Consider the following 10,255-nt stretch of genomic DNA (forward strand, 5'->3'; position numbering starts at 1 on the left):
TTATTTAACTCAAGTTTCTCTTGAATTTGGTTATTATTGTCCATGACCATTTTTCTTTTTCTTTCATGAAGCCATAATTTAATAATTTTCAGGGCACGCCGAATTGAGTACAAGCTTTAATTATTTGTGCCTGCTTTTTCAGCCAGACAAGTCCAAATTGCATTCCAAGAATCAATTCAAAAGTTAAAACTAAATTATGAAATACAAGCATGATTCAGATACAAAGGAAATGCATGGACGGATGCTACTTAAGCGAGGACATAGCAGTTTTTTTTATTCAAATCCGAATACGATCCAAGCAGGAGTTTTTATCCAGTTCATGGCTTTGTTGAAGCTGCAAGTAATCACTATATTTAATGGCACGATATGCGAGGGGATTATCCTCTTGGACCAGCTCCAGTGCAGGACTGACAATGTTGTCAAGTGGGGGCCCGTATGCTGTACCAACAGAAATTCTAGTAGCTTTTTGATTCACTACAGCACGATGAATAACGCTCTTGTATTTCCCATTGGTCAGTATCTAATCACAAAATTCGCGAATTATAATAATTTATATTTGATAGTTGACATGACACATTTATTAGGAGAAAAATAAAATAAAATAAAATAAAATTGATAGTTTAATTTAAACACATGCATGCAAGTGAATAGATAGCATTGGAGTAAATTGCTTGCAAAAGTGATTTTAGTTTTACCTCCATATGATCCCCAGTGTTGATGAGAAAGGAATTGGGTAAAGGGTGGACAGGAATCCACTTGCCGTTATGTTGAATTTGAAGCCCTGATAGTTCATTTTGCATCAGGAGGGTCAGAAGCCCATGATCTGTGTGCGCAGGTAGGCCCATTACAAGTTCAGGATCAGGACAAGGTGGGTAAAAGTTGATAACTAGTAACTGGGATCCCGATTCCACATTCAACCTTTTATGTATGAAGTTTTCTTCTAGTCCCAAGCTTCTAGATATTCCTTTTAGCAACTCTCCAATCAGTTCCCTGGTCTTTGTGATGTATTCTTCTAAAGTTTCACTGCAAATATTGAACGAGAAAAACCAATGAATAAGCAGCAAATCTATGTTTATGTTCTGGCTTGGTGGTTCACGGTTATGGTAACATGGCAAATTCTATGGCTTTCTCATAATTAAGATTATTGTGAATCTGTTCAGAATTTGATGAAAAAATGTCAAGTGTTATTTGTCTAATGAAGTCTACATGAAGGTTTGTTTTAAATCAATATTTTTTTTTCTTTAATTTATTTTCTCATCTTTAACTAAAGTATTCCGCCAACACTATTGTAAGATTAACTATTTTTATAGCAATAATAAAATTCACATATCAATAGATGATTAATAACTAAATGAGTAAAACTCCGACTCTTAGTAGGCTCAACTTTTATTTTTGTATGTGCAATTATTTATTTACGTCAAGCAAACGTCATCAACGTAGCATTTTAGAATTTGCTTTGCTCAATTATTCAATTCGCATGGCATGTCTCTTTTTTTGTTTTGTTTTTTGAAGTACAAGGGAAACAGAAACAAACAAACATAGATAAAACAACTACAGCCTACAAAGTCTTGGGCTACATATTCCCATCACGTCTCGATCCTCCTGCATCAATTTGGGGGTTCACTGAACACGTGACTATTCCAATCATCAAACTGGTATGCGAAGGAGCATGTTTCTAAGTCAATATATATCTTCTCCTAATCAAAACAACACAAATTTTGTTTTCTATGAACGGTCAATCTTAATCCAAAAACCAACCAATAGAAAAAAAGGAAACAGATCTTGTGAGGTTTTTGGGAAATTGTAGAGAATCTCAACAGCAAAAACGATTGCTAAGTGCCTAACCGGGTTTGGTAATAATTTTATTTTATTTTTGGAAAATGGTAATAATTTTTTTGAGAAGGATTGTAATGTGGTTTTCTACTTCACCTAATTTTGGCAACGAATCTTTTGAATCCGGTATAAAATTTGGAAATGTTGCTTTCCATCTTAACGGTTAATTTTCGTCCATCTAATTATTATAGTTTATTGAGTTATATTAATTAATTAAATATTAATTTTAAATAAATGACAATCGTTAAATAAGAAAAAATCAATGGTTGAGATGAGGAGTAAAATCGAAATCAAAAGATCCATTCCCCCTAACTTTTAACAAAAAATGAACCCCTACCAGAGAAGTTTCTCCAAAAGCTTTGGTTGTAGTATACGTGATACTGATTTATTAGCAAGCTCCCACATATAAAGATGAGAACAGTTTTATCACTGTTCTGGTTCGTCCCCTTTTAAAATGATGACCATATAAGTATAAAAAATTCATAGACTTACCATCTTAAAATTTTATGGATTGAGATGTAATATCAATTTACTTATTGAAATTGAGGGCATGTTATATTTACAATCTTTTTTTTTTTACAAACAAATCTTAATATTTGATTTTCATCAATCGGACAGTTATAATTTACTGAGTCACATTTTTAACCGTCAACAATAGTTAGATTAACGAAAATTAACAATTAAAATTTGATTGTAAGCGAAAAGAAGTTTAAAATTTACCATTTGGCGTGAATTGCAAAGGATTTTGGGTTCCTATTACAATTTCATCGTATTTTGGGCGAATACAGTGATGACTCAAAAGATTGAAGAAGAATAATGGGAAAAATAAAAAAAATAAAAAACCAAAAAAGATAAGATTGAGAGTCGTACCTAAAACCAGGGGGCTTGGAAGGAGCACTAAAGTGAGGGTGAACATAACATTTAAGATAATCTCTCCAGAAAAGGGTCTTGTCCACCATGACATTGAAGCTTGTCCCACATCTTATTGGATCAAATAGCTTCCTTCCTGCGTACTCCATTTTTTCTACCTCTGTCAGATCAAAAAAGCTCTGGCTTGCCCTAAGCAGCTCATCCCTCAGTGTCTCCGAAACCCCGTGATTGACTAGCTATATATATATAGAGTAATCAAGAATTAACAAGAAAACAAATGTTACATATTTGCATGTGGAGAAGGGAGAAGTTAACGAAAGCACATATATATCGGTTGAGGCTGAATATCTATACCATAAAGAAACCCCAGTCGCGGCAGGCATCACCGAGTTTTTGGATTTCCTTGGAGCGCTCATTGGGATTGGATGAGTTGAGCTGCGAAAAATCAATTATTGGAATATTCTCTGTTTCATACAATATGGAATCGTCAGGATTTTTAAGGCATAAGTAGTTGGAGGGAATGGAACTCGGACAATTTGAATCAACTAATCCTTTAACGCTAAGCATCTTTTCTCGGTCTTCAGTAGGGGCTCTTGTCTTTCTGGATTTGGGTAAAAGAATGGAGCAAGGTGGGCATAACAAGTGACTTTGTATATGCTTTGTGCTCACATCTCAATTATAGTATGGTCAGGCTTTATATAGAAAAAAAATCTGAACTTCTAGTGCTGGAGTTTCTATGGAGGAGAATACGTAATTCTAATTAGTAGAAGCATCTTCTACCAAAGAAATTTTTAAAGGTCTAAACAAAGTGGGCACAGTTAGTTAAGGGTTTGGTCCATACCTCTCAAGGGCGTGGGTTCAAACTCCGTCGGCGACCCTAGTGGGATACCGATGTCTAACCCCACCTAAACTTTTACTTGTACAAAAAAAAAAAGAAATTTTTAAAGGTATTGGCAACTTAGTAGGGTGAGGTTTTGGCTTAAATAGGTTAAATTTGTGTAAAATATTTTAGGTCTGATCTAGTTTGTTAGTAAATTATAAATCAGGTCATACATATATTTAAAAAATGAAAAACTTGGCCTAGGTTTATTAATTTGTTTAAGCCTATAATTAGATATTCAATAATTAAAAAAATAATTTAAATATATTACTTTACTATTCAAAATCATTAAAATAACAATTTTGCTTATTTTGTTTAAAATAAATAATGATATAAGCCAGTTTGAAAGCTTATAGGCCGGGTCTTGTAAGAGAAAGTCTATAACCTATTTTCTAAAAAAGTTTTTTTGAAGACTTGAGTCTGCTCTAATTTTTACTAGATATAATAGGTCAAGTCTGGCCTGATGTAGATTGGATTGTAGGCCCTAATAGACCCCCCGGCCCATTTACACTCTTATTGGCAAGTGTTGTATATGACTCATACTTCGCATTTAAATAACAACTTTTATAAGTCCCTGAAATCGTTGTGGCTTGATAATGTTGGGCCTTAGGTTCATTTTATTTTATTTCTCTTTTTATTAATTTGGATTTAAGCTTATGAATAACTGTTATTGCTTGAGGTTTCTAAATCTATTTATATTTTCTTTATAAACTAAGTGTTGTGTAACGAGTGTGGTGAGTAAAATATAATGTATATTGCAGGACGTAAAATAAATTTACGTCTTTATTTTTTCTTCTATTCTATCTTTAATTTCCGATTATATGTGACAACAATCACGTTTTAACCAAATCGTGATAACTCAGTTAGTAACAAGGGGCCTTGGTTTCATCCTCACACGTTACTTTTAGGAGGGATCTAAATATCTTCATCCCTGATCTGTCAGCATTTGAGTTAATCTCATAACCAGCTCAAAAAATCATAACTTGTAAAAATACTAGAAAAAGCCAACTCACATTAAAGAAATAATTAGAGTTGAATTAAAAAAAAAAAAAAAAACCATCACGTTTTAAAGGCGGAGAGCATGTAAGGCATTCCGTTAATTGACCACACACCTCGTACAGTGAAAATGATATGGGCTTTATCTAAACTATATATTAAAATAGTGAATTCTAGCAACAAAGTCCACTATAGTAGGTGGATAGTTAGGTCTCTTAAATATGTTGACAGGGATTCGATCCATAATTGTGTGTATGAAAAATACTTTATTGATAAAGGCAAAATTCACTTTGATAATTTCTACAAAAATAACTCTTCGATTATCGGTTAAGTACCATGAGAAAACTAAAAAAGAAATAGTGAATTCTACAAATTCTGTAATCACAATTATACACAAAGAAATAAGAAGCGAATAATAAAAAAAAGTCATTTTATTTCATTTAAATCAAATTTAATTACGTCATAATTGTATATAAATAACTAATTGCATCAAATAATATATAAATATAAAATTTCCAAAAAAAATAATATATAAATATACATTAATATAACTACAATCACTATAAGAAAATACTCTCGTTAATATAACTACAATCACTATAAGTAAATACTCGAGAGTATTGACTATTTGACATCAACGAATAACGTCTTTGTCAAATGGTTCTTTTATTTAATTTTCTATTTAAATATGAAACCAACACTTAAGAAAGTAACCGCGCATAACTGCTTAGTATTTTTTTAATCCATTTTATTTATTTTTATTTAGAAACTCCGCTATTTATAACTTTATTCTTCTTATGACAAAATTTTCAACTATTGAGATATATAGTTTCACATTGGTTGTATGAGCAATTAATGTGGAGTTTATAAGGCTTTGGACACTTCCACCCTTTGAGCTAGCTTTTGAGATGATATATCTCAAGGTTCTTTACATAGTATCAGAACCTCGAGTCCTGGTTTCAAACCTCGCCCCCCCCCACTTTCTCTTGTGGAATTTCTACCTCGTCGCTTCCCACTTTCTCTTGTGAAATTTCTAATGTGACCTTTATAAGATCTTAGACAATCTCACCCTTTGATTCTTTACACATAATACCAAAATATCATCAACTAGCTTGATTAAAAATGGGGAGTTGTTACGTGTCATGGCCTCAATGAATTATGAGATTACTTGGAGAAACTTGAGCGAACCTATCAATAGAAAACAGCCTACGGTGTCAAGACAATCCGTGTACCATATCACTTGCAACTGTTTTGTTTTTTTGCTTTTTGTTTTTTTAGCTCCAAAATTCGGTCGCGAATATGCAATGATTAATCCGATTTCGAACTAGGCTGGATTGTTAAATCACTGGTGCATAACATTTTCAGTGCTGTTTTGCTAATCAAATACTCACTTTTGAAATAAAAATGAGTTTTTTTTTTTTTTTTTTTAAGTATAACATAGAAGGAGTATGTAAAGAGAGAACCTAGAACCTAGGTTCAATTTCCACTAAATAGTTACGTGGAGAGTGAGGTCATTAAAATTAATTTAAAATTTTTTACAATAAAATGTAAGGTTTATCATATATCATTTAACATGACTACAAAAAAATTTTTACACACAAAATATTTTGTGAGGCCCACAGCAAAAAAAAAAAAAAAACTTTAACACGCAAAACAAATCCCTATAACATAATATAATCGTTTTTTCTACGAAATAACTCTTATCAAACTTTTTTTTTTTTTGTAAATATAGAGGGGCTAAGCCCCAGAAACAGAAATAAATTACAAATCAGAAACTAACAAGCTAGACATATTTCTAGCATCAGCAACTATAAGTTCCATCAACTGAGGAGGAGGATCTTTAAAAATCTTGAAATTGAGATTATTAGTCTGCCCAGCTTTAGCTAACCAATGAGCACATTTGTTGTTTTCTCTCTTGGTATGAACAAGACGAATAGTCCAATATGCTTTTAACCATAATCTCAATCTGCTAGTGACTTGAGAGTCCCTAGGATCTTCATGCTGCTCCTTTAACATCTGGATGGCTTGACTAGAATCACATTCTAGCTCTATTCTTTTTAATCCTGTTCCCCAAAGCAGTTCCAAACCTTTCAGTAATCCCCATAATTCTGCATCAAGCGGATTGAAGGAACCTAAATTACAATAGAAGCTTCCCAAAAAGGATCCATTGTGATCTCTTATCAAACTTTAAAATGTATGGCGAAGACAAGTCTGTTACTTTGGTTCACAACTTTTCATTCTACCTTTGCCTTCGTGGTGGTCGGTGGTTGGAATAGTCTTTGTCGTAATGAAAGAGACTATCATGGCAAGGACCATATCATGATTTTCGAGCCTCGTGTCGGGTGACTAGCGAACGCTGGCTTGTTCGAGATTAGAAGGAAGCATTTGAATTAATCCAATTTTCTGGAATGTGAATACCACTGGACAGAGACAAAAGTTGTCAAACAAAGCTGGTATTCTTTTGGTGTATATATATAGATTCCAACTTCTCGTGTTATTGCAATTTTTTTTTTCTTATTCAATAAATTATAATTATATATTAAAAATAATATATAATTATAATATTAAAGATATTTTTCTTTCTCTGTTATGTCAGTTGACAGCTTTTAAAGAAAAATTAAAATTACTATATATTACTCTTAATACATAGTTATAATTGATTGGTGTAAAAAACTTTCTTCATAACAACATGAGAAGTGATTTTGTGTCTTTCTCACACACACATATATATATATATAAAATTATACTCTTATGTTACATAAGATTCATCACTCATATTACATTCACATATAAAGATATGCTTTACTTTTTTTTCTTTTTTTAAAATTTGATAGACTCCACTTAATTTATCTCATAACATAAAATAACTTCTCTCCTACAACATGAGAGAAGTAAAGCCCTATATATATATATATATATATATATATATATATACTCCCTGCTTTCTGAATCGTTCCTCGTCAAGGTATCAGATCCATCGTCGTTTAATCTGCTGTTAAAGTCCTTGTTTGATGACTGTAAGCACTAAGCAGCTACTAATCTCAATAGCAAAAAATGTAAAAGAAAACGTGCACAATTGCAAATCAATCAAGCACTCTTAACAAAGAAAATATTTTCAAGCATTCTTAACAAGAAAATATTTTCGACATTTTTATGTACGAAAAGCAACATTTATTTAAGTTAATAAAGAATAATTCATCTAACTATATTTTACTTATTTCTTTTTGATTAATGTTAAACAAGCCCCACATTATCCTATTTTTCACAAAAGGAGTATTTCCACCCATAACATTAAAAATGTGTTTCTTAACATACCTCCCGCACTAGGTAGGGAGAGTCCATAGCGGGGGACTACCATCTGCGGACTAATCTAAATCATCCACATCAAGTAGATTACAATATCTCAACCCAAAAATTGAAATCATTAGATTTATGGATCCTCTCACTTATATGAACTTCACTTAGCTCATTATCAACTGATTTGAAACTTTATGACACATGAATATCGCACCAATCTTCCCCTTAAGTATGAATCCTACATTTATATGCTCCCCTTCGACGGAAGCCTAACCCGACTCTAAAACCAAGGTCCAACGAGTTGGGGGAAGCCAATGATAGGAACACCACCAATGAGCTAAGCTAACCTAACCATGGCAAGTCGGCTCGATTATCAGACGGGACAAGGGGAGCTCGTGGCGATGGACCATTACCAATGGATTAAAGCTACATCAATCGTAGCAAGTGAATCCGATATTATGATGAAGGATATCGTAATAATAATTTTCAAAAATTTGAATTATTCCTAAAAAATAATTATATAATTAATCCTATTATTTTCTAAAGTTTAGAACCCAATAAAGTTCCCAACAGTATAATTAACCTACAAATCAAATTAAACACAATGATATTCATATAATTAACATATCTCTAGGGATTAGGATGACTTATTTTCATATATGTGTGTGTATTACTCCCTGAATATCAGAATAACCATATCAAATTATCTATAGGAATTAGGATTATATATAATACATTTTATATAAGACAACCCTATGATATATTTAGGATCATAATTACATTATCAAAATCCATATAAAATTAACCTAAGACTTATAGGGATTAGGATTACATGTAATAAAATTCAAATTAATAAAACTAATTTAATATTCCCTACAGATCAGGATCATAACAAGTTTCTTTAAAGTTAATTTATTGTTAGCTAAAGATTTGGATTAGGTCAATTAAAATTTATATAAAACTAATATATTAATCGCTAAAGGACAAGATTACATTAGACAAAATTTAATATAAAAATTAATCTATTACTTGTAGAGGATTAGGACACACCCAATAAAATTTCATACATAACAAACCTCTACAACCAGCTAGGGATTAAGATTATGTATACCAAATTTCATCTAAAACTAATTTAAAATGCCCTAAGGATCGGGATTACAACAAGTTTCTTTAAAGCTAATTTATTGTTACCTACAGATTTGGATTAGGTCAATCAAAATTTATATAAAACTAATATATTATTCCCTAAAGGTCAAGATTACAGTAGACAAGATTTCATATAAAAATTAATGTATTATTTTCAGAGGATTAGGACACACCCAATAAAATTCCCAAGGATTAGGATTACCTGGTCTCCGTGTTTGATGACTGAGGAAAAACAATTAGAGAAAAGAAGCGCAGTTAACCTAGGGATAAGGATTACATATTCTTTGTGTTTCCTGGTCTCCGTGTTTGATGACTTATAGGAGGAAAAACAATTAAAGAAGAGAAGCGCAATTGGTAGCCAGAAAAATAAATTTTGAAATGAGAATAAAGAGAAGAAGAGGAGAAAAGAAATGGAGAAATGTTGAGGATTGGAAGTGATTTGGTTTGATTAGATTAAGCTCCTATTTATAGCTGTAATTTTGTAACCGAGACATTAACTACATGTAATATCAACGGTCATCACATTTATTTTAGGAATAAAAATTGCAGATAAAATCAATGGTCATTATAATTATTTTAATTATTAATAATATCTCAATGATTATAAAATTAAATAAATAAATGTTGGCATTTACTAATTACATGATAACCACTCATAACTGCTGAATGTTACAGCTAAAACTACCACTAATTAAGGTTACATTTTTATAGTCAAATTATGACACACTATTAGCAATTAATGCCTATAACACCATACATAAGGATACACAATACTATTATTATTTTTATTGTTACTATTTTTTTGGGATATTCTAGGAAGTCTCTCTGAGTACCGCAAGCCCAAGTGCTCAACTCGTCTTTAGTCATACATTAGGCTAGCTTTAACCCAACTATGCTCTGGTACCACTATCAGGTGGGCTAGGGTGAGCACATGGTAGGAGAACACCACTAATGAGATAAGAAAAATCAACCACATTAAGTAGATTTGGCACTATGTCCCAACTCAAAACCTTAAGGCAATGAGTTCATGGGTCCTCCCACTTATATGGATTTCACTTAACTCATTACCAACCAATGTGAGACTTCATGATAATTGATAATCCCAACAATATCCCCCTCAAATGTGAAACCAACATTTTTGTGCTCCCCTTCAATCGAAGCCCCACCCGCCTATGATACCATTGTTAGGCGAGCCAAGGGTAGCCCATGACAGAGGACCACCACCAGTGGGTT

General features: G+C 32.1%; 1 protein-coding gene across 1 annotated transcript; it reads right to left on the bottom strand.

Moving 5' to 3' along the window:
• Window positions 1–240: 240 nt before the first annotated feature.
• Window positions 241–3,354, bottom strand: LOC133305900 (2-oxoglutarate-dependent dioxygenase 19-like). Its single transcript, XM_061506155.1, has 4 exons — window positions 3,058–3,354; window positions 2,704–2,939; window positions 696–1,023; window positions 241–520 (listed from the first exon to the last, which is right to left on the bottom strand). The coding sequence occupies exons 1-4, from the start codon at window positions 3,268–3,270 to the stop codon at window positions 278–280; spliced, it is 1,020 nt and encodes a 339-aa protein (XP_061362139.1). The 5' UTR covers window positions 3,271–3,354; the 3' UTR covers window positions 241–277.
• Window positions 3,355–10,255: the final 6,901 nt, after the last annotated feature.

The sequence above is a fragment of the Gastrolobium bilobum genome, unplaced genomic scaffold (assembly GCF_033153095.1).
Source record: "Gastrolobium bilobum isolate Gb01-03AN ecotype WA unplaced genomic scaffold, APGP_CSIRO_Gbil_v1 utg73769, whole genome shotgun sequence".
Lineage (NCBI taxonomy): Eukaryota > Viridiplantae > Streptophyta > Magnoliopsida > Fabales > Fabaceae > Gastrolobium > Gastrolobium bilobum.